This window comes from Vulpes vulpes, chromosome 8 (assembly GCF_048418805.1).
Source record: "Vulpes vulpes isolate BD-2025 chromosome 8, VulVul3, whole genome shotgun sequence".
In the NCBI taxonomy this organism is placed as follows: domain Eukaryota; kingdom Metazoa; phylum Chordata; class Mammalia; order Carnivora; family Canidae; genus Vulpes; species Vulpes vulpes.
In genome coordinates, this window is record NC_132787.1 from 92,272,768 (window position 1) to 92,298,452 (window position 25,685).

Here is a 25,685-nt window from a genome sequence, read left to right on the forward strand (position 1 = left end):
CCACTTCGACAGCTACTCCTCTTCTCCTAGCCACTCTTGTCTCTCATCTGGAAAGTTGCAGGAGGCTTATCATTAGCTGCTTCTTCCTCACTCTCTGACACTTCATCTTTCAAAGAGCAGATACTCTTCTCAGAATATAAGTTAGGGCGTACTCTGCCTCTGCTCAAAACCTACCAATAACTTCTTATATCACAGTAAAAGTTGAAGCCCTTAAGATGGCCTTCTATAACATTGCTACTTTTCAGTCTGTCTTACAAGAAGCAGTTTTATTTTGTTTTAATTTCTAGTTTGAAGTATACTAATACTTTGCAAAAGTATGATAAAAATGAGTTACTGCAGGGGCACCTGAGTGGCTCAGTTGGTTAAAGCAGCCAACTCTTGATTTTGGCTCAGGTCATGATCTCGGGGTCATGAGATCAAACACTCTCCCCACCCCTGTTCCCTGCTCCCACTGAGCACCAAGTCTGCTTGTCCCTCTCGCTCTGCACCTCCCCCATTCTTGCTTGCCCTCTCTCTTTCAAAATAAAATCTTAAAAAAAAAAGTTACTACAGAGAGAACTTCCATGCTGGTCAGGCGGTGAAGTAACTGGTGTCAGATTAGTTCTCCCACTATAAACTTCTAGAAAACTATTCTGATTAAACCAACTGTTTTCAGAAATTAGATAGTAAGTAGGGCAGGACTGTTCTCTGAGGGAAAGGAAATAAATGAGGAGAGCCCTATGATTGCCCAGGCTTTCTACTGGGAGGCATTTACCCAAGTCCAGTGCTGGAGACAAGCAGCGCAAGCCTTATTTGCTGAGAATAAGAAGAGAGATTGGAGTTTGGGGAGGCTGGAATTTGCCAAGAGGAATACCAGAGGGGAGGAAGCACACCAAGAAGGAGCTCCATAAACCTGCATATAGGTCCCTTAAGTCTTTGGCTAAAAACAAAGCTACATTTGCATGGAAAGATTTCACAAGACCACCACAGAAAAACTACCGAGGAAAGAACAAATCCTAGGGCTTTGAAAGTGGAACAGCTACTCAAGCTCAGCCTGTTGTTTGAGTTCCAGACAACTAGAGTTAGAGGCATTATCAAACACTGGGGAGCATTCAATAAAGACTTCAGAAAGGCCACACCTTAGGAGTAGGGTGAAAATAGCCCTAACTGAAAGTGACTTAGATCTGTGCTAATGAAACTGTAACACAGACCTCAAAAGGACCAATGTGTCCACAACTAAGTTAACTGACTACCAGATTCTTTAAGGGAAGATGACAAAATCCAAACATTTGACAACATAATCCTTACAATTTCCATCATCCAATAAAAATTTAGAGGATATAGGAAATAGGAAAGTTTGGTCTGATACCAGAATAAAATTAGTCAATATAAATAGAGCCAGAAATAACAGGTATGATGCAATGAATGGAGATAGGCTTTAAAACAGCCACAACAGATACAGAAAATGTAAAGGAAAATATACATAATGAGGAGAAAAAATGGAAATCAAAAAGAAGCAAACATAAACATAATTGAAAGCTTCTGCATATATATTCTACTTCAATGACAGAGTTTTATTTTTCATTTTTTTAAAAGATTTTATTTATTTATTCATGAGAGAGAGAGAGAGAGAGAGGCAGAAACACAGGCAGACGGAGAAGCAGGCTCCATGCAGGGGGCCTGATGTGGGACTTGATCCTGGGTCTCCAGGGTCACACCCTGGGCTGAAGGCGGCGCTAAACTGCTGAGCCACCCGGGCTGCCCAATGACAGAATTTTAAATTAAAAAATAGAACTTCCGGAGTTGAAAAAGATAATACCTAAAATGAAAAATTCAGTAGATGGACTTAACAGAGTACCAGAAATTACAGAAGAAAAAGTCCACTGAACTTAAAGACATAGCAATACAAATTATCCAAAATGCAATGCTGAAAAATGAACAGAGCCTCCAAAATATATGGGAGAATGTAAGCAGCCTAACAGAGGGAGAAGAGAAAAATTATTTCAGGAAATATTTTTTGCCAGATTTTCAAGTAAATTTTTACAAATTTGATGAAAACTATAAACCCATAGATACAACAAGCTCAACAAGCTATCACCAGGATAAACAGAAAACCATACCAAGGCACATCACAATCAAATTGGTGAAAAACAGTGACGAAATATTAAAAGCAGGTGAAGGAAAAAAGATGTTATATATGGAGGATGGGGAAATAGATTTTGAAGTTATTTTTCATTAAGATAATGCATGCTAGCAGGAAATTGAATGGCATTTGAAAGTAGTGAGAGAACCTGTTTTTATTCCTTCTAAAATATATAGATTTTCTAGCTTCGTCCACTGAAAAGGTCTAGAAGCAGGGATTGCCCAGGAAAGAGAGCAGCCCAGTACCCTAACTATGATCTCTACATACTCTTTCCTCATAAAGGGAACCTGCAATCCTTGAAGGAATAGTTGAATAGGAATAGTTGCCCAAGTGTGGGGCAGGACATGCAGAAGTTGAGACTGGCGCATCTTACTGTGCCAAGCCAGAAAGCTAATGCCATCTGACAAATATATTAGATTAACACAGGAGTCTACTTACAGGGGCTCCCACTGGCCAAAGATAGGACAATTTGAGCATCAAAAAGATGATTGTAATGGATTGAAGCAATCAGACACATAAAAATCTATGAGTTCATAATAATACTAAAAAAGAAAACTCCTTGGTAACCATTGGAGGTTGCTAGGGCACTCGTTCATTGTTCTGAAATTTGTTAAATAGTAAGAAATGCCAACCATTTGTTTTACCTTTTCTGAATGATTAGTATTTCAGGATAAACAAATAGAGCAAACTAATGAATACAGAAAAGATAATAAAATTGGAAACTGGACCTTTGCAACCCCACAAGAAATAGTGAATCTAGGCAAGAATCATTAGTAAATGCTAAAACTATTAAGTGAGAAATTGCTGAGGGACTTTATAATGGAGAGATGTAACCAATAACATCTGCATCCACTGATTAATATTTATATTCCATTATGTGCTCCCTATTTGATTTATAAGTGCACCATATTACTTAGAACAGATTCTAGCCCCTTCTCAAAAATGAAACAAAAGCAAAAACTTTAATCAAATACCCAGATCTAGCCACAGGGGATAGAGAAACAAATTAAATGGCACCAAGGAAACAATCAGTCAAATCCAGAATGTAGGGTATGCTACCAGATAACATGCTTTCTTCACAAATAACTGACATGAAACAAGGAAAAGGAAGAACTGTTATCAATTAAAAACTGAAACATATCAACGAAATGCAAGGTGTGTGGACCTTGTTGGAATCTTGATTCTAAATGTAAATGGATATTTTTTAAGATTTGGGAAAATTTTCAGATGGACTGAGTTAAAATTTTCTTGTTAAATTGTATTAGGTCTGATGATGGTGTTGTGGTTGTGTACATTAAGTATTCCCAAATGAAATAATAAACTGTCTGGAACTTGGGGTGCCTGGGTGGCTCAGTCGGTGAATGGTCTGCCTTCTGCTCAGGTTATGATCCTGGGGTCCTAGAATCCAACCCTGTGTTGGGCTCCCTGCTCAGTGGAGAGCCTGCTTCTCCCTCTCTCTGTGCCCCCTGCCCTGCTCGTGCTCTTTTTCCGTTCTCTCTCTCTCAAATAAATAAATAAAGTATGTTTAAAAAGTTGGGCTTTGCTTCAGCCACCCCTTTCTAGACAAAATGTTGAGGGAAGGAAGAATAGATCAGTAAGTTAGAAAATGTTGATTTTTGTTGAAGTTTGGTGATGGATACATAAAAAGTTGTCATCTGTTTACGCTCCATTTTGTGCATGTTTTAGCATTTCTGGAGTAGAAAAAATTTTTAAACTCATGTGCTTAAGGACCTTCTGAATGTCTATAAAAGCCTCACTCAGAATGTATACAGTGTTGTTTTACAATGAGAAACAATTCTGACAAGTTTCAGTTTTATGGGAGAAAATAGAAAGATGCTAAAGGTAGTATCCTTATTAGAAAAAAAGGGGTTTAACTGGTATCACGAGGTAACACTGAAAATTCTTTACATGTAGACAAAAGCTATAAAAGCATTAGAGGGTGTTTAGTGCTGTTAAATAGATCCACTCTGCTTGTTTTCCTGCCATTGGGCATTCCCTCCAAGGTGCATCCATCCCAGAGCCCAGAACCTGGCTGGATAAGACTGGAGGGCAAAGCTTCTCGGTGACCCCTCCTTGATTTCTCCTGCTCAGAGGCTGAAGCATCAGTCAGCCAAGGCTGTTTCCTAAGAGAGTGCTTTTGTTCAAAGGATTTGTGATACGTATTCCCTATGGTCTAACACCATATTCATTATGCATTGTGATTTTTTTATTGTTTTCTTTAATCATGATTTTTTTTTCTATTTTTCTTTGAAGTTTGCCCATTTTAATCCATGTTCATTTCTTGCTCTGTATGTGTTTGTGTCGTGCTTGCTGTCTTTGCCTCCATTGCTCCTAGGTTACAGTATAGCCAGGATATTCCCAGTCACTTGGCCGATGAGCATGCGCTGATAGCCTCCTATGTGGCCCGTCTGCAACACTGTGCACGGTCAGTGATAGAGCAGCAGCAGGCGGGTAGCCCAGGGCTGATCAGAGGGAGGGAGAGCTGTGTTACCTGGGCTTGCCAGCTGGAAAAAACTGCATGTGGGTTTTTCTTGAGAATCTACCAGCTATGTTTGGCAGAGTTTAAATAATTGCTAAAGCATTAACTTCTGAAAGAGAAGGAGCCTTGCCAAGCCTGGGCACTTACCTAAACATGTAGTCAGAAATGCTCTTTTAAAGTGGAGTTCATGTCCTTCAGCTTACACTTAAAGGCTGTGTAAATCTCAAATAGATATGCAGTCCCAAAGATGTACATTCACAGAGCTATTTGATGCAACCTCTTACTGTTCATTCTTGTCTAAATAATGAAACCTTTCTGTTGACATTCAGGGTGTAGGGTTGATCAACTCACAGATATCTCACTTTGTCTAATCTCTGATACCATCACCCTGTGGCATCTTTCCCCCAAATCGATTGTTGTTGATTATTTAAACCAGTGGTTTGCAACAGTGGTATTGGATCACTGTCACCTGAGGGAGACTTTCTCTAAACAATATATACCTCCTCGTATGACAATTATATGTAGTATAATAACTTTATATTCCCCATTCTCTGAAAACTATTGGTTGTGACTCACTGTTAATGTGAAAATATACCTGGTTCCTCAATGGGTTAGAATAGGCAAACGTTTGATAATCCTAACTACAGCAAAGTTAACCCTTTAAAAGAATTAATACCAGACAAGGTGCTATTACATCCAGGCAGACCCAAAGCTGCCTGTCCACTCTGTGCCCACACCTACCACCATTCTGCAGGGAGAATAGCAGGTAAGGTTTAAATAATCTGAAGCCATCCTTCCGCTCTCCATACCAGTAGGTAAGAGTCACTGTGCCCAACAAATTCTTACTCTTATTAGGGAGGAAGCATAATTTATTAACTAAGAGAGGCTAGAGACTTACATTTTGATCTCAGTTTTGCCCAGGACATGCTGTGGCTCCATGGGAAGGTCATTTGATCTTGTTTTTATTTCCTGTGATAACAAAAATAAATAATCAATGTGAAAAAAAATATATTTGGGAAGGACCATTATACTTCGTGCCATTTCCCATAGTTTTGCCAGTGTGACTAAATAGCATTGATATTTTAAGGCATTTATTTAACTCTAAATTCTACTTTCCTACTTCCCAAGTATGTGTAATAGGCTTTTCCTGTGGAGGGAAGGAAAGCCTGATAATTGTGCATCATATCACAAAGAGCCACCTCTTCATCAAACAGATGATTTCTGCCCAGCTCCTTGGGTCTCTAGGAATAGAGTTGTCTCATCCCTGGCAAGACAGCTTACTTATTATCAGTAAGGGCAGTTGTCCAGGTGATTAAAAGTTTCCATGGTGAAAAATAGAAGCAGAATATTGGCAGGCTGCAACCCGATATTTCAGCCCCAAAAGATTTATGGTACATTTAGCTAAGGTCCTCAAGCCTGCTGGCTTAGGGATTAGGCTTCCTGAGCAAGAACTGGTGACTGGGAGCCCTAGGAGAACATGAAGATTTGGGTGAGTACTGCATCTCTTCTTGATTTATAGTCTAAAGAACTGAGCTTCATGCTTCCTCAAAGAAGTCAGAAATTTCCTGGCTAATTCTGAAAATGAAAGTCAGCTCAAGCAGAAAAATAAGGAACCTTTCTTATTTTCCTCTTAATTTTCATTGACCTTAAAACCTCTCATCAACATAAAGTTCTAGTTTCTGGCTGGAAAGCATAGCCAATTAAAGCAACCATGTTGTCCACACTTGGGTATAAATGACAAATAGAATTAACCTTCCTAGAGAGATGGAACTCAATGGAGGAGGGGGAGCTCTTTTGCACAGAGGAAAAAATGAAGTTTTTGTTATATCCCTTGCCAAAACAAAGGGCAGCCACTTTAAGTCCCATTTCTTAGGTTGCCAGTCCCTCTATAATAGCCACTTAAATAATCAAATGTTCATTTTTGTTGTTGTTTTAAGATAAAAGTAGTTCTCTTATTTCCAACGAACAACTTTAAAGTACAAATATTACAGTTCAGCCTTGACCTTGGGGCTTTGACTCTAACGTATTAAAGCTAACTGATGGTAGTGTGTTCTTATTACAAGATCATCTTGTGAGAGGATGTTGATACAGGCTGGAGACTGACATTTGCATACCTAAAATTATAAAGTATTCAGAAGTGGCACAGGCAAAAGAAACACATTTTTTAAAAAAATCCATCCTAGAGGAAAGACCAAGTTAAGGTTAAAGAATTGGCCACAATAGTAGAAATATAGAAAGGTGAAAAAAATCTAGGAGAAAATCAGTTGATTCTTTCCATGAAAAAGTCAGACACATCTCTATTTAACTTCTCCCTTCCCAGATTCCTCTCAGTGATTATTACAAGATTTGATGACTATTGGACTCACGTCTTTAAGTTTTTTCGGATTACTCGTCATGTTGCTAAATTCCAGTCAAAGGTTTTTGGAACACCAAGAACCAAGGACTAAAGTAGAAGCAGACCACAACAGCCATCTCTGGTCAGTCGTCACCACCACCATTACCTTAAAGCATCTGCCAGACGAAAACAAACAACTATATTGCCACAGCCCCTATTAATCTAGGAGTGCCTTGATATGGATAAATGACAGTTGATATAACATGCCAAATTAAAGGAGTCAGTGATTTCATAGTCCAGGCAAAAGGTCACTGCATCAACATATACACAGAACTAGCCTATTATTCATGAATGCTTCTTTCATTCAGGTGCAGCAGTATCTGATATCTCACCTAGGTAGGTCTTTGGTACTCTCTGTGAAAGAGTAATGGACTGAACTAATTCACTCTAAGATAGGGCTATAATTGTGAAACAAGCATGGAAAGAAGGGAAAGAGAAGAAAAAGAGGAGAGGAGATGAGAGGAGAGGAGAGGAGAGGAGAGGAGAGGAGAGGAGAGGAGAGGAGAGGAGAGGAGAGGAGGAAAAAAAAAAAAAAGGCATTGAAAGAGAATGTTTGATATCCTGGTTTCTTCTCCAACTTTACCATATGGTGTACCTGCCCTTGCCTGGGCTTCTCAGTTTTGTTCAGCCAGTATCAAGTGTACTTTTCCTTAGCCCTCTGGTTTTCATGATGCTTTTGTTTTCTCATGGTCTTTTTAAATTCAAGACCTATGTCTAATAAAAGTCATGAGATTTTCCAAAACATTTGATTAGAAATCCCTCTCAGAGACTTTGCAGATGCTCTTTTATTGACCTTACATTCAAAAAGAAGTGCCCCTTCTGGTGGTGTAGGAGTAGGGGGGATATGCTGCTGAAGAGAAATGGCATGTGTGGCTTTATCAGTTCTCTAAAGCACCTTTCTCTCAGAAGACCATTAGTATCTATGACCCAGGCCTGTTTCTCTTGGTACCATATGTTTTTACAAGCGTTTTCCCATCTGATCTTTCTAAAAGAAAAGCAAGGATAAGGGATGCTTAATAGACACCTGTTGAATTTTTGTCTCCTTGGCAGTGTCCTGGACAGTCCTAGCCGACTAGATGAGGAACACCGGCTTATAGCTCGCTATGCTGCCCGGCTGGCTGCAGAAGCAGGAAACATGGTGAGTAAATGGAAGGTCCTAGCAGAGTAGCAGAAATTAGCATTCTTTTAATACACAAGTGGTAGGGTGATGCTGAACACAAAGCTCAGGAGAATAGGTACTGGAGAGGAGTGGGTTTAGGGAAGGGATTATAGTGGCCTTTAATTTTACCCACAGTGTATTCTTAAAAATGAACCAAGAAAATCAAAGAGCTAGAATTTGGTTCTTTAAAAAGCAATAAAATTAATAACCCCCTAGAAATCCTGATCAAGAAAAAAGGAAAGAAAACACAAATTACCAATATCACAAATAAAAAGAGGGACATTGCTACAGACCCTACAGATATTATAAAGATGATAAGGGAATATTATGAGTAACTTTTTGCCAATAAATTTGGCAACCCAGATGAAATAGACAAATTCCTTGAATGATACAAATTAGTGGTGCCGGCTGGCTCAGTCACCAGAGCATGCAACACCTGATCTTGAGGTTTTAGGTTTAAGCCCCATGTTGGGTGTAGAAATTACTTAAAAATAAAAACTTAGGGCAACCTGGGTGGCTCAGTGATTTAGCGCCACCTTCAGTCCAGGGCATAATCCTGGAGACCCGGGATTGAGTCCCACGTCAGGCTCCCTGCATGGAGCCTGCTTCTCCCTCTGCCTGTGTCTCTGCCTCTCTCTCTCTCTCTCTCTCTGTCTCTCATGAATAAATAAAATAAAATAAAATAAAATAATAAAAATAAATAAAAACTTGTAAAAAAGGACACAAATTAACAAAACTGACATAAAAATAAGTAGAAAAACTAAATAGTCCTAAATCTGTTTAAAAAAAAATTGAATTCATAGTTAACTTCCCACAAAAAAAACTCCACAAACTCAGAGAGCTTGTTGTGTACTATCATATATTTAAAGAAAAAATAATAATAATCTGACATAAATTCTCAATAAATAGAGGAGGAAGAAACACTTTCCAAGTCATTTTATCTGGCCACTCTAATCTGATATAAAAACAAAAAAGGGGCCAGCCCCGGTGGCTCAGCGGTTTAGTGCCACCTTCAGCCCAGGGCCTGATCCTGGTGACCCGAGATTGAGTCCCACATCAGGCTCCCTGCATGGAGCCTGCTTCTTCCTCTGCCTGTGCCTCTGCCTCTCTCTCTCTCTGTGTCTCTCATGAATAAATAAATATTTAAAAAATAAATAAAAACAGGGCAGCCCTGGTGGCACAGCGGTTTAGCGCCGTCTGCAGCCAGGTGTGATCCTGGAGACCCAGGATCGAGTCCCACATTGGACTTCCTGTATGGAGCCTGCTTCTCCCTCTGCCTGTGTCTCTGTCCCTCTCTCCCTCTGTCTATGAATAAATAAAATCTTTAAAAATAAAATAAATAAATAAATAAACAAACAACAAATGCCATTACAAGAAAATCAGTAACCAAATTCTCTCATGAACGTGGATGAAAAAAATCTTTAACAAAATATTACCAAATTGAATCCAGCAATATATAAAAAGGATAATACCCCACGATCAAGTGAGATTTATCCTAGGAATCATTTATTTAATACATAAAAATCGGCCAATGTAATTTGCCGTATTAGTTTTAAAAAGTGAGTTGTAAGAGCATTTCAAGAGGTACAGGGGCAGCCCTGGTGGCGCAGCGGTTTAGCACCGCCTGCAGCCCAGGGCATGATCCTGGAGACCTTGGATCGAGTCCCACGTCGGGCTCTCTGCATGGAGCCTGCTTCTCCCTCTGCCTGTGTCTCTGCCTCTCTCTCTCTCTCTCTCTGTGTCCCTATGAATAAATAAATAAAATCTTTTAAAAAAAAAAGCTACAGAAAAAATATTTGACAATACACTCCCCATTTATGATAACATTTCTCAGTATATTAGAAGAAGCTTCTTCAATCTGATAAAGAACACCTACAAAAAACCTACAGCTAATATTATACTGAAAGGTTAAATTTTGGAGTATTCCCCTACCTAATAATTGAGAGCAAGACAAAAGTGTCCACTTTGACCACCTCTATTCAGAATTATACTGGAGATCTTAGTACAACAGGACAAGAATAAAAGGGCATAAATGTTGGAAAGGAAAAAGTAAAGCTGTTCTAACAACTACTGAGATTTAGCTACAGAAGGTTGTTGTTCAGGAAGAGCATTAAATCTGGAAGAAAGAAGAAGACAAAAGGAGGAAGGATCTGAGGCTGAAACAACAGACTATGTAAGCATGAACTGGGTCAGGCACACCCAGTGTGTGTCAGGGGGCTGTTTCAACCTCTCTGAGGGCCCTGGGCCTGGAGGTTTGTGTGGCCAGAGCCCAGAGAACAATACTTGGAGTGAAATTAGGCTGAACAGGCAGGCCAGATCTCTCAGAACCATCTTCTATAAACATAGTGTATTACTTTTAGAAATGTGTACCAACTTCATAGAGAAATACAGTAATGACAGCTTCCAACGGAGAGTCTTGCTTTGTTTCTCCTCCAAAAACTAATGTATTCCTTTGGGTTTGTTTAGACCTCAAAATTATTTCCTTGAGAATCGAGTATTAGTCACACGTCTGACTCCCAATGTTAGAATTCTAAAGTTTAGTGAAAAGCAACAGAAAGGAATGGGGGATGTCAGGGAAAAAGAAAAGCTACATTTAATTAGTTATACCTTACACCTGTCCTCAATCAGTCACAACTGTTAAGTTATTTTAGAAATTAAAATCTGTAGAATTAAATATGTTGAGATAGTATTGTGGTTGACTTTTTTAAAGAAGTGTATATTTAATGCCATTAAATAGTCTTACTGACTTTACATTGTGCTTTTAAAATATTGTAAATAAAAGCTCCAAAGCCATTTGACCCTGAGAAGGAGGTCACAGTTCTTTCCTGCAAACAAGATAAGTCTATTTACACCTGATAGTTTCTGATACCAATTTTCTAATTCGTGTGAAAATGATCATTGTTAGAATGGTCTTAAGACGAAATACTGATATGGTCCCTTTCATCTTCAGTTTGTTTTCCAAAGTGTAGTTATCTTATTAAATATTGGGCCTCTCAGGAAGGATTCTTCTTGACTAGATTTCTGTTAAACAGAAGACTACTAATCCGCTAATCTCTTGCTGATACAAATGCTTTGCATAAAGTGGGTGTAGTGCTCAAAAGAATTTATTTATAGCCTGCCAGATAGGCTTTGTATTGATTTTTTTTTTTTCCAAAAACCTTCTTTCACAAAAAAAGACCATTAAATTACTTTAGCAGCCAGCATTGCACCCTGTGGTGTGCCTCAGTAGCAGAGCTATCCCATCTCTTTAGGTGACAACATGGCCACTGAAACCTCTTCAGACTGACCCTTGAACAAATAAATTCAAGTTTGCTTAGATGAGCCAGGAGAGCTAATTTGTTTTCCTGGAGTGCCTGAATGCCTTTAAAAACAAAACAAAACAAAATTACAGCATGTGGTAAATCATAGTAATAACAGCAAAGTTTTAAAATTTCATCACCAACATCAGCAACATTAGATGTAATCCAAGGAGGGTTTTTCGTTTTTCAGTTTTTTTTCTTTATGAAAAATGTTGAAATTCATTATGGAAAACTTGGAAGAAATGTGAAGGGAAGGGGAACCTAACATATTTCCAAGAAGATTTTTTTCAGATAGCTCAGCCCAGCCTTTGCAGCCTTATCACTTCTCCTGCTCCAAGCATGCACCATTCTAGAAATGTCCTTATGGCTTCTTACAAGTAAAGATCAGCAGTATCCATGTGGTGTTTTGCACACATTTAATGACTCAAAGCTCCTGTAAAATAGTAATTGTCAAATGTGGATACATGCTATAATCATGTGTGAAGCATTTAAAAAATAAAGAGCTCCTTGGCTTTGCTTCCAACCTACTAAATCAGAACTCTCTGTGGCTTAGAGTCCATTATTTTTATTTAAAAAGGAAAAACAAGGGATGCCTGGGTGGCTCAGCGGTTGGGCGCCTGTCTTCGGCTCAGGTCGTAATCTTGGGATCCGAGATCAAGTCCCACATCGGGCTCCCTGCATGGAGCCTGCTTCTCCCTCTGCCTGTATCTCTGCCTCTCTTTCTCTCTGTGTGTCTCTCATTAATAAATAAATAAAATCTTTAAAAAAAAAAAAGGAAAAACAAAACTTTGAGTATTCTGATTTACATCTAGATAGGGACCCACTACCCTAAAAATCATTAGGTTTTTGAGAGAGATTAATAATCCATAGCCCTCCAGTTAGTCTAAGTGAGATACAAAGAAAGCCTAGCTGGTATCAGGTACATCTCTTTGGAACTCATCCTGTCAGGTTCATACAAATGGGAAGCCTCTCGTCCTTTTTTTTTAGGAGGTTTTAGAAATGTGTACTACGAGGTTACAGTTTGCTTACTGCATTGGCTTTCCTTGGTTTTGTATCATTTGCCCAGTTTTATCCGAAGGAGTCTTGTTTCTTATGCTATATTTTTCAGATGTATCTCCATCTCATTAAAGATGATGGAGCTCTGTGAGATTACCTAAACCTAAGAGAATGCTCATGTAACAGAGGAGATGATCCTCTTCACATCTCTTGCGGTAAATATTCCCATTTTACAGCCAAGAAAATATAACTCAGTGTTTGCATGGTGAGTAGATAGCAAAACCTAGGATTCCTCACTAGCCTATCTACTTCCATTCTGTCCCCACTACAGTAAATTCTCCGAGTAGGAGTCTAAACAGAGTTTGTTCATTTTTTATAAATTTTTTATTATAGAATGGTTTTAGATTTACAGAAATATTGCAAAGCTACTACAGAGTTTCCATACAACTCATGCTCCATTTCCCCTATTATTAACATCTTATGTTAGCATGGCATGCTTATTGCGATTAATGAGCCAATATTGATGCATTATTATTAACTAAAGTCTATACTTTATTCAGACTTTGTTAGTTTTTATCTAATGTCCCTTTTCTGTTCCAGAATTCCAACCAGGATGGCACATTACATTTAGTTGTCATGTCTCTTAGGCTCCTCTAGGCTATTAGTTTTTCTAACTCTCCTTTTTTTATGACCTTGACAGTTTTCAGGAGTACTAGTCAAATACATTGTAGAATGTTTCTTAATTGATATCAGTCTGATGTTTTTCTCACAGACTCAAGTTATGACTTTTGATACCATTGTATCAAGGGTACATGGTACCAACATCATTTATCACTGTTGATGTTGACCTTAATCACTTGGCTAAGGTAGTGTTTGTCAGGTTTCTCCAACATAAAGTTACTCTTCTCTCTCTTTCCACACTGTCTTCTTTGGAAAAAAGTCACTACAGACAGCCTATACTAAAGGATTTAGAGTTTAGCTTCACCTCCTTGAAGGCAGAATATATACCTACATTATTTGGAATTGATTCCATATTTCCTAATTTAGAATCCTACAGTGGCTTCATACTACATTCAGAATGAAATGGAAACTCCTCTCCAACGCTAAAAGGCTCTTGGTGATCGGGACCCCAGGGTCATCTCCTAGAGTCAGCTACCATTTCAGCAGAGTCCACTCTATTCCATCAATACTGACCCGAACACACCCAGATGGAGCAGCTGCAGGCCCTGGCTTTGGCCTAGCATGCCCCTCTCTCAGCACTTGGTTTGCTTCCCCACTTGATTCTCTGAGAGCCTTTTCATAATCACATCATTCAGAAAGTCTTCTGTCTCAGTTTATTCTATTTCATTACCCTATATTTTGTCATTAGATTTATCACTACTGATGGTCTGTACTTCTATCTTTGGTTTCTTATCTTTCTCTGCCAGCATAATGTAAGCTTCATAAGGGTGGGACTGTATCTTACTCACTCATGCATCCTACTTCCTTGAATAGTATCTAGCACATAGTAGGTACGTACAAAATATTTGTCAAGTAAACAAATGAACTAGTTAATTTTTTAAAGAAATCATCCTTAGGTCTCTTGTGGTTGAAGTATTCTGAACTAATAATTCTTTCTGAACTAATAATTACCTTTCTGTCTTTTTTCTCTTCAGTATCCTAGAGGCATTTTAGGAAGAGGGCATATCCCTGGCCTTTTTTTTTTTTTTTTTTAAAGAAGCACTATGGAGTTTTAAATAGTAAATAAACAAAATCCCAAGTTTCTCTGTTATTTAATGTACACTTGACTGTGTTTAAAATTTGATTGGATGAAATAAGCCATCTTCAGCATTCACCCTCTGGGTGCTCTCCCTGTGGTCCAGGTGAACTGCTGCCTCAGGGTATAAATCTTCCTCCCACACTGCTTTGTACTCAAATAACAATACTTCCTGGTGCCAAAGAATCTCGCCTGGTTAAGAATTGCTGCTGATAATAAGTCTTGATTCCTATATTCCTCTCCTCTTTGAAAGAAGCCTCAACCCTGCAGTACTCAAAACTGAAAAGATTCTTTAGAAATTTCCAGTGAAGGAACACCTGGGTGGCTCCATCCATTGCATATCTGCCCTTGGCTCAGGATTCGAGAGTCCTGGGACTGAGTCCTACATGGGGCTCCCTGCTCAATGGGGAGTCTGCTTCTCCCTCTGCTGCTCCCCCTGCTTATGCTGTCTCACTCACAAATAAATAAATAAAATATTTTAAAAACAAAAAATAAATTTCCAGTGAAATGCTGTGAGGTTTTTGTTTGCCATCATGAAGCCAATTCCTTTTAGAGCACATTTCTCCATCCATAATTTTCCCTGATCCCACACTAGTAAGGAGCCATTTGTTTTAACTCCAGTTTTCAGGAATTGAAAATCTGTTATTTACAGCAGATTCAGTCTCAGGCAAGCCATTTTTCTGAGGTTCAGCTCTGATTCTCACAAGACTGTGGAGTATAGAAAATTTGCTCAATTGGCTGTTGGTCCACTCTAGAGAAAGAAACATCACCTTTTTTTTTTTTTCTTTTAAGAAAAAATATTTGGTAAAAACACCTCCCACCCACATTTGCTATGCTTTTGTGCCCCTTTTTATTTAGGAAATGCCACATGAAAATAATTACTTATTGCATCTTTAAGCTGTAGACAGGAAACAAGGTTTCTGCTTCATGATTGGTCATGTTTTAGGTTGAACCAAGTGTATGCAGAGTGAAGCGTAGCTATTGCAGAGCCTTCATTTTGAGCTTCTATTCTGGTTAATGAAAAAAAGAGAAACATCGCCTATGCATCTTTTTTCCTAGTTTGTGGTGATTGGCTTCCATGTTCTTAAAGGAGGTGACAAGGGTCAGAAATGTCAGTGGATATGCAAATCAAAACCACAAATTATTTTGACAGAGAAGATATGCAAATGGCAATAAGCACATGAAAGCGTGCTCCATATATTAGTCATAGGGAAAATGCAAGTTGAATTCATAATGAAATACCACTTCACACCCACTAGGATAACTATGATCAAAAAGATGTACCATAACAAGTGTTGGCAAAGATATGGAAAAAAAAATGGAACTTTTATACATTGCTAGTGAGCACGTAAAATGGTGCAGCCACTTAGGAAAATAATTTAGCAGTTCCTCAAAAGGCAGTTGCTAGGAAAGGTAATTCCATTCCTAGATACATACTCAAGAGAAATGAAAACCTATCTGTGCACAAAAATGTGTCCACAGATGTTGATAACAATATTATTCAGAATAGCCAAAACTGGTAGGAACTCAAATGCCCATCAACTGTTGAATGCATAAACAAAATGTGGTATATCCATGTAACCGAATATTATTCAGCCACAAAAAAGAATGAAGTGTTGATACATGGCTGCAACACAGATGAACGCTGAAAACATTTTGCTAAGTGAAAGAAGCCAGACGTAAAAGATCACATATTATAAGTTTCTATTTATATGATTTATCCAGAATAGGCAAATCCATACACGTAAAAAATAGGTTAGCAGTCTTCAGGGTATGGGTGTAGGGGGAATGGGGAATGACTGCTATTGGGTATGGGGTTTCTTTTGGGGATAATGAAAATGTTCTGGAATTAGATAGCCATGATAATCTCACAATCTTGTAAATATACTAAAAACCACTGAATTGGATACTAATGGATTTTGTAGTATGTATATTATATCTCAATTTGTTTTAAAAAAAACCCAACAGGAGGTGCATGGGTGGTACAGTTGTCTAGGTGTCCAGCTTTTGGTTTTGGCTTAGATCATGATCTAAAGGTTCTGGGATTGAGCCCCACGTTAGGCTCTGCACTCAGCACAGAGTCTGCTTGGGATTCTTTCTGTCCCTCTGCTCCTCCCCCCACTCGTATGTGTGTGCTCTCTCTCTCTCTCTCTTTCTCAATAAATAATAAAAAATATTTTTTTAAAAACCCACAATTATTATCTCATGCACACTAGAATCTGGTTAAAACAAAAGACAATGACAAGTGTGACAATGTGGAAAAATCACACTGACACTCATAGGAGGTATTCTAAAATGGTACAGCTACTTTGGAAAACAGTTGGACAGTTCCTCAAAATAGTAAATACAGGGTTTCCATATAACTCAGGAATTCCACTCCTAGGTAATTACCCAAGAGAAATAAAAATATATTAACACAAAGACTTGTAAATGAAAATTTGCAGCAACTTCATTTGTAACAGTCAAAAGCTAGAAACAGTGGAATACTATTCAACAATAAAAGGAAGGAACACCTGATTCATGGAGCAATAGTGACAAACCTCAGAAACATGCTTAGTGGAAGCCAGAAACCAAAGACTACATATTGTATGAGTCCGTATATCTGAAGCTTCTAGAGAAAGCAAAACTATAGATAGAAAGCAGATCAGTGGTTGCCTGTGGTTGAGGATGAGAGTAGCAATTGACGACAAACCAGCATGAGGGAATTGTTTTGTGGTGATGGAAAATGTTCTAAAACTGGACTGTGGTGATTGGTTGCACAACTGTTTAAATCTTCTAAGACTCCATGAATGGTATATTTAAAAAGGGTGAATTTAGGGCAGTCCGAGGGCTCAGCAGTTTAGCACTGCCTTCAGCCCAGGGCCTGATCCTGAGACCCAGGATCGAGTCCCATGTCAGGCTCCCTGCATGGAGCCTGCTTCTCCCTCTGCCTGTGTCTCTACCCCTCTCTCTCTCTCTCTCTCTCTCTGTCTCTCATAAATAAATAAATAAAATCTTTAAAAATAAATTAATTAATTTAAAAAATGGGTGAATTTTATGGTATGTAAATTATACCTCAAAAATGCATTTTAAAAAAATCAGTCTAGGACTCAGGATATCGTTTAATCACATACACATAAAACAAAAAGAAATTTAAAAACTTTCTTTCTCCTCACTGTAGACCCGTCCTCCTGCTGATTTGAGTTTTAACTTTGATGCCAACAAACAACAAAGACAGCTTATTGCAGAACTGGAAAACAAAAACAGGTAAGAATGCAGAGGTCAAGACAGCTTCTGAAGTCCAAGATCATCATGTGAGTATCTGATTCTCATTTTCCTTGCAGATTAGCTGGCTTTTGACCATAAAGGAAGATCCCACCTGAATTAATATAGGCCAGACCAACCCGTGGGAATGCCCCTACTCTAATTTGTATATCTCTGCACGCTAATCATTCCAGGGCCCACAGCCCTGCTCCTGTGCCCTCAGGTGGATTCTTTCCCCCAGTGCCTTCTCCCACCTGCCAGTTCCCCTCTCATGATTCCCTTTTCCACTCCAACCCCCTTTTGTTCTATCTGGTCATCTTTTCCCAGCCCATTGTGCTGTGTGTGACTCTCTGGTCTCTCACAATAAAGCCATCTAAAGGCACGGAGACCAGACAGCCCACCAGTATGCCCTGAAAGGCAGAAACCAGGACAAGGAGATTGGATGTAACGTAACAGGCACAGGAAGAGGAAATGGCAGCTGTCATCACTGAGGAGCTCAAGAGAAAGAAGGAGGACAAAGACTCTGGGCACGTTAGCATATAGGACCCACATTAGGAAGTTGCAGGGAGTTCTTTCTTCCTTTCCCTAGGAAGGATCAGAGCATTCTGGTGATGGGTTTCCTTTTGTGGAGATTTTTCAACTTCTTGAGAAGAATATTTATATGGCTTGTTCTACCACAAAGGATTGTTTCATTGAGGAAATATGAAGGGGAACAGTGTTAAGAAGGTGGCTCTTTCACATCTGGGTCGTTTGGAAGCAGTCAGAACAGGATTGGTAGAGGCCACTGTACTAGAGTTAGAAGTCCTGACAGGAAAGGGTGAGCTGTGCAGCCATCTCTCTTTCATCTGTCCTCTCTAGGGAGATCCTGCAAGAGATTCAGCGTCTTCGCCTGGAGCATGAGCAGGCTTCCCAGCCCACCCCCGAGAAGGCACAACAGAACCCCACGTTGTTGGCAGAGCTGCGGCTGCTGAGGTAAGTAGGGATACTGCACCACTGGCCACAAATGGTAATCTACTATGGTAGGAATTTATGTGTCAGGAAACCAAACTAGTGGGATAGAAGCTGTTCATCACTATAACTAGTTGTGTTAGAACAAATGCATTCCACTCATTCTGTTACCACTTCAGGTGTTCAGATTCTATTATTAATGACCCTGAGAACTTTAGCCATCATTCCAGAACCAGGTCAACACCAGTCTCCAGTTCCACGACAACAGAGCAGCGTGTATACTTTTGTGATTGCTATAAGAAAACCACTGTTCTACAATCAATTTTCCTATTTTGTTCATTAGCCTAACTTTAAAGACTCTTGGCAGGAATAATGCTCTTCTGTCCTAGTAGTATGTTCTCCTGGCACCTCATAGAGCAGGACTCTGTTGACGGAGAGCTTGCTACCTGTGCACATCCTCAGACACAAAACCAAGGGGGAATCCCTTGCACCATGGTCATGGAACCTTCCCACTTCAACATAAATATAAACTGTCTCAGGGCTGGGAGACTAAAGGGCATGGGATCTGAATAAGGGTGTAGAGAGCAGCTTCAGCTCCCACTCAGATGCTATTTTGGAGGGAATGGAGAAATCTTCAGAAGAGCATAACATGAAAGTGATTGGATCAAAGCTATTAGGGTATTATTTCCTATCAGTCTTAGAAAGATGTGTGTGTACTCTTTGGTAAGTGAAGAAGATATTTTGGACACTAAGTTAGTGACTTGATTTTCATAGACCTCTAAATGTCCAGAGAGTGGGTTTTTCTGTGTAGGTTGTAACATTTGACATGCCACACTTGATTTTTAATGTGCTCTCATCTGGGATTCTGCATAGCTGAATATCCTTTTTTAATTCTTCCTTTGGCTTAGGTCATTTAGCTTCCCAACCATGATTTCTTTTCCTGAAGAATAGAGATTATTGTTTTTTTATAACTATCTTTCTGTCTAGATTTATATCATCAATAAATAAGTCATAAAGAATTTAAGCTGTGCAGATGAAAATCATTAGAGATACAGAGATTTCCATTCTTCAGAAAATTCGTTTTAGTTTCTATATTTAATTGGGATTGAGGATTTGGTTGCTATGCGGTCCTCTGTTGCATGCCTGGGATGTTAGCAGGTTGGTGCTGCAATAGGAAGTCTGGGAGAGCATTTGATGCTGACTCAAGCCCAGTGTAACTCTAAACTCTCAGCATAAGATACAACTATTCCCTTTCCCCACCCCAGCTCTGGCACAAGTAACTATTTTGTATCTAGCAAAGCAAAAATGATTATACTCCTGTCTTAACTGTTACTGGAAGTGGGATTGCTGAAAGTCCTTAATTAAGCTGGAGGTGTCTGAAAAATATCATAGATTTAGTAGGCAAAGGGCTGAGTCAGGGGGTGTCATGTAGGCAGCAAGAGCAGATTTTAACCAAATCCAAGGAGGTCTAACACTTAAGAAATCAGGAAGTATTTAATCTCAAAAGCAGCTTCCATTATCACTGAAGAAAGAGGGACTGTTTCATAAGTGTGCAGCATCAATTGGTTATGCATACAGACAAAACATACTGGCTCTCTGCTTCATACTACATACAGAAAACACCACTAGATGGATTAAACATGAAGACAAAACTTTAGAAGAAAATGTAGGGAATGTCTCTCTTTTTTTTAAAGATTTTATTTATTTACTTGAGGGAGAGAAAGCAGGAGTGGGGGGTGGGGCCAGGAACAGGGAGAGGGAGAAGCAGACTCCCTGCTGAGCAGGGAGCCCGACCTGGGGCTCCATCCCAAGACCCTGGGATTATGACCTGAGCCGAAGGCAGGAGCTTAACCGACTGAGCCACCCAGGTGCCCCAGGAATTTCTTTAGGATTTTGGAATAGAAAATAATTTCTCAGAATACTAACCATGAAAGAAGTTGGTAAATTTATCTATATTCATATTAAGGCCTTTTGTTTATCAAAAGACAAATAAAGGGCAAGATTCATTTCTAGGTATCTGATGTCTTTATGGTTTTGATTGATCTATCTATCTAATCTATCTATCCAGGAACTGCCAATCCCAGCTGGTATAATAAAAGAAGATAGAGAATTTCATTCTTAGGATTAGTGGTTATGGGGACGCCTGGGTGGCCCAGTGGTTGAGCGCCTCCCTTCTGCCAGAGTGTGATCCTGAAGTCCTGGGATCAAGTCCCACGTTGGGCTCCCTGCGTGGAGCCTGCTTCTCCCTCTGCCTGTGTCTCTGCCTCTCTCTGTGTCTCTCATGAATAAATGAATAAAATCTTAAAAAAAAAAAAAAGGGATTAGTGGTTATGAATCCTGACCACCAGGGCCATCTTCCCCCTTGATTATTATTTTTAATGGTATATTCATTATAATAACGTATATGACAACCATGCAAGATATGAAGCATAATGGTAAAATGAACATGCGTGAACTCGTGTCCTACTCATACGTGGTTAAAATCATGTCATGTGTAAGTGCCCCTGGTCCCATTTCCTTGCTTCTACCTTCCCCACAGAGCTCACCTCTATCCAGAATTTGGTTTATCATTCCTTACTTTTTAAACAGTATGATCAAATATATGATACATATATTAAAGTGTTTATTTTTGCTTTTTGAGTATTATAGAAATATTATATGTGTATAGTGAAGCCTTTTCCCCCCTCAGTATTATATTTCAGGATCCTAACATGTTGTTTGTAACTAAAGTTCATTCATTTTCACCACATATTATAATTATTTGTGTTTTTTAAACTTTCTTTTTTTTTATTATTTTATTTATTTATTTATTCATGAGAGACACAGAGAGAGAGGCAGAGACACAGGCAGAGGGAGAAGCCGGCTCCATGCAAGGAGCCATGCAAGGAGCCTGATGTGGGACTCGATCCCAGGTCCCCAGGATCACACCCTGGGCTGCAGGCGGCACTAAACCACTGCACCACCGGGGCTGCCCAATTATTTGGTTATGCTTAGCACAGAGAAAGAGTTCAGAGAACAAAGGCTTTCTAGAAAATTGAATGAGTCAGTTTTTCTTTATTGCATTTATAGCTGTGCTGAAAATTTAGGGAGTATGAAGACTAAAAAACTGATTCCATCTTAAAAATTTATAATACCGTTTTGGGAATAAATTTAAAATAATTTTCTAGTCAGTTAACTAATATTGTATAGTGTTAGTAAGTAGTATGGGCCCTATGTTGTAAGAAATCTAAGTGGGTGGGTGCCTACCGGCTCATTCAGTTAAGCATCCAATTCTTGATCTCGGATCAGGTCTTGATCTCATGGTTGTGAGTTCAAGCCCCACATTAGGCTCCAAGCTGGGTATGAAAAAAATAATTTTAAAAAGGTGGGGTACCTGGGTAGCTCAGTTGGTTTAAGCATCTGCCTTCAGCTCAGGTCATGATCTCAGGGTCCTGGAATCAAGACCCAAGTCAGGCTCCCTGCTCAGCAGGGAGTCTGCTTCTCTTTCTTCCTCTTCTCCCCTCCCCTGCTCATTCTCTCTGCTTCTCTCTCTCTCTCTCTCTCTCTCTCTCTCTCAAATAAAAAGATAAAATCTTTTAAAAAGGAAGCTACATGTATATATATAAGCTATAAGCTTATATTCATATATATACTACAAGCAATTAGACCCATGGAGGTAGTGGAATTTGAGCTAGACCATGAAAGGTAGGGATGATGATGTGGATGGAGTCTGGGATAAAACACTGAGAAGTGGAGTTGGGGTTCAGCATGATCCCCCAAATAACTATGATACATTTCAGAGAAGGGAAGGAGTCTTGGAGCTAAGAATTTATTTCAGGCATCCATTGCATTAATTTTTCAAGTGCCAGTGATAAGACATAAAAGTAGTTGAATAATTGAGACCAGATTCTAGAGAGCCTTAAGTGATAGGTGATTGGAAATCCTTGAAGGATTTCAAACAATGATTGTGTTAACTTCACTAGATGTTAACTGATATTCTCTTAATAATTCCGTACACGCAAAAACTCATCATCCCCTGACCTCAAGGATTTTGCATCATGGTAGGAATGACAGCAATGCAAGGTAAAATAAATTAAGTGCCACAGAGAAGCACCAGTTGCTCTGGTGATTAATTGAGCAGGATCTGATACCTACTGAAGTAATTAGGAGCAGCTTCCTGGGAAGAGTGACGTTTGGGTTGGATGCTAAAGAGTAAATGTAAGAAATGGGGGAATGACTGTGAGCGGTGAAATGATAGGGTCTGTTTAGGGAAAAGGGAACCATCAGCTAGACATCCAGACATGGAAGGGAATAGAAGGTAGGGATGGGAATGCAGGTGGCGTCTGGAGCAGCTCTCCCTGATAGAAATATAATGTGAGTCACATATATAATTAAAACTTAAAAAAAAAAAAAAACTTTTCTAACAACCACAATGAGAAACTAAAAGGAAATGGGTGCCATGAATTTTAAAACTATCTTTTCCTTAATCTGATTTTTCTAAAATATTACCATTTCAACATGTAATCCACATTTTTAAAAAATTAAGATATTTTACTTTTTTTTTTTACACTAAGGTTTTGAAATCCAGTGCATCTTGATTCAGAATAGCCATGTTTCAAGTATTTATTAGTCACATATGGCTAGTGCTTACTCGAGTGGACAGTCGAGGCATGGATTGTGTGAGGCGAGAGTGTTAGTGATGCTAGAAATTCTCCTACTGAGAGTATTACAGAGGATGGTGAAATAAACAGTTTTTCTTTGAGTAGCATTGTAAAGTTCACAGAACACTCTCATACCTATTATTTTATTTGATCCTCAAAATACTGCTGTTGTTGTTTGTAGTCAGTCCCATTATAGCAAAGAGAAAATTGAGGATCTTACACAGTAAGTGACTCGTCCAGGGTTGTAGTATTTAGTAAGTGGTGGGCCTTAAGTCTCTTGATTTTTATTCCCTTTCACCATAACAGTTGAAATCAGGATTAATCAAGATAAGAGACTATTGCATGTGTGAGATGGGGCACACTTGGATAAAGTGAGAGACAGGAGAAAAGAAAGACACCTACATTTCTGAGAAAGAATCATCTGAATTGAGTGACTGAGTATAGGGTATAAGAAGAAACGTGTCAGAGAGGACCGAGGTTTTCAGCCATGACAACTGGAAGAAATCAGGAAAGAGAACCATTTTCAGATTAAAGTCTTAAGTTTGGTTTTGGACATAGCGAGTGCTAGAATTGACATGAAATCTGTCCTCAGGAAAAAGTGAATTCTCATAGACACAGAGTCACCCTGATGTCAGTCACTCTCTTGAGGTTGGCATCTGGTGCTGGAAGCAATAGCAACTGAACCCTATTGTCCCCGAGCAGTTATCATACACTTTGTCCACTATCAATTTAAATTTGGACTAGTTTTATATATCTTTCTAGATGAGGCATTTGATTTCCTGAGGAATTTTTAAAAATCACTTCAATAATAATAATAATAGTACTTCTTTCTCTATATTGCCTTATCTATATTGTGTGTTTTCTAAAACATTTAAATATACCATTCTTAGAACAGGAAAGAGGAGTGAGCAAAACAAATATTATCACCACCTTCTACATAATATATCAGGGGTTAAATGACTTGCTCAGCAGAGTCAGGCCTACAACCCACTTCACCTACACTTGGACCCTTTTTTGAAGGTCGCTTTATCCTCAGAGTTTCCTTTCTGATGGGCCTTTCCTCTTGGACAGGCAGAGGAAAGATGAGCTGGAGCAGAGAATGTCGGCGCTACAGGAGAGCAGGCGCGAGCTGATGGTTCAGCTGGAAGGGCTGATGAAGCTGCTGAAGGTATGAGAACCCTGGCCTGCTCCCTGCCTCCCAGCCTCCCCACCTGCCCGCACCTCAGCTGCTGAGCTACCCTTCACTTTCAGCTCAGCTGCTGCCTCCCCTGTGGTGCCAGAACAGGATGCAGCTAAAGGCTGAAATGTTGCCGCCCATAGAGTTTAGCCATGATCCAGAAAGTCATCTAAATTAATGTGCAGCCTAATTATAAAAAATGAGTAACTGGAACTAGAGTCATGTCCTTGAATCATTGCTTTTATGAACAAATATAAAGATTTGTAAACAGGATAGTAACTGTGAATATTTCTCAGCTGTTTAAAGCTTCTCTTAAGATTTCAAATATTCCACACCAATACTTAACAATGATTAAGTGTCCAATTTAGTAAGTATTGCAGCAGCAAACCAAGCTGATCAGACTAATTCTAATTAATAACTTTATTAGGGGAAACAACATAGCACAATCTCTGTTCTAGGTTTGTTATATTGGGGCTTAAATAACTCTGGGATGATGCAGGTCTCACGATCTATTTTTGTTGAAGAATATGTTATGACCCCTATACCCCAGAGGAGAGAGAGGCACGCTTGGCATTTAAATGTCCTCACCTAGACAGTTTTACTGGCATTCGACAGAAATATTTACCCAGATACGGAGCAGCAATACCAGAGCACATCTGTTCTTGCTGTTAATTCCTGAGGTCTCTGTGTCTATGCTGTGAAGCCACTGTATTTTGTGGTACAACACAGAGTTAGCAGCCAGAGTGAAAATCACAAAGTGTGGATTACCTCAAAAGCCAGGCTGAGGGGAGTGGATTTAATCCTGTGGTGGGGGACTTATTGAAGGTTTTGGAAATAATAGTTTGGGAAAGTGCATAGAACAGATTAGAGAGGAGAGAAACTAACTGAGAAATGGAGACAAATATAATCATCTAGCCTGAAGTGAGTGACGAGGGTCCAGACTAGGGTTGGCGGCTCAAGAAAACATCAGCTTGGAGACTTTTCTTCAAATTCTCTATTCTAAACGAGTCCCTTCATAATGAGGCTAGTGGTATTAGCAACTTGGGTAAATGTAGTGTTTGTGTTTTAAACTGACTTGTGACTTGCTCAAGACAATTGCTTCTTTTAGTCTTGAGCTGAGGGTGTTTTTTTTTTTTTTCTTTTCCCCTAACTTTGGTCCTGGGTATTTGAGTTGTTTTGCATGAAACATGTTTCTCCATTAACCCTTTTAACAGAATTTCACCTGAGAAATATTTCATGTCTAAGTGGGTCTTATTTAAAGAAAATCTTACACATAAAAGCTGGCCCAAATCCCTTTAATAGTTGTCAAGTATCCAGCACCTCCTACCCCACCACCCACTCAAGACAGCAGAGATGTACTTAAATACACTTGCCTGGTGTAACATCTGGAGCCATGTGGGTCTTTGAAAGCCCTGCCATTGTGAGGGGAGTCCCCTGTTAGGCAGGAGGTAAGGGGATCCACCCACCCCTC

General features: G+C 39.3%; 1 protein-coding gene across 23 annotated transcripts in view; it reads left to right on the forward strand.

Moving 5' to 3' along the window:
- DTNB (dystrobrevin beta) overlaps positions 1 to 25,685 on the forward strand; it is a 235,857-nt gene that overhangs the window by 172,711 nt on the left and 37,461 nt on the right. For 14 of the 23 annotated variants that reach the window (XM_072767483.1, XM_072767486.1, XM_072767494.1 and 11 more), the window contains 5 exons: positions 4,458 to 4,547; positions 8,047 to 8,134; positions 17,367 to 17,452; positions 18,308 to 18,421; positions 24,109 to 24,205. In XM_072767483.1, the coding sequence (XP_072623584.1) occupies positions 4,458 to 4,547; positions 8,047 to 8,134; positions 17,367 to 17,452; positions 18,308 to 18,421; positions 24,109 to 24,205 (475 nt within the window). The remainder of the gene's footprint in view (positions 1 to 4,457; positions 4,548 to 8,046; positions 8,135 to 17,366; positions 17,453 to 18,307; positions 18,422 to 24,108; positions 24,206 to 25,685) is intronic. The other 9 variants (XM_072767487.1, XM_072767489.1, XM_072767493.1 and 6 more) reach the window with 1 other exon arrangement.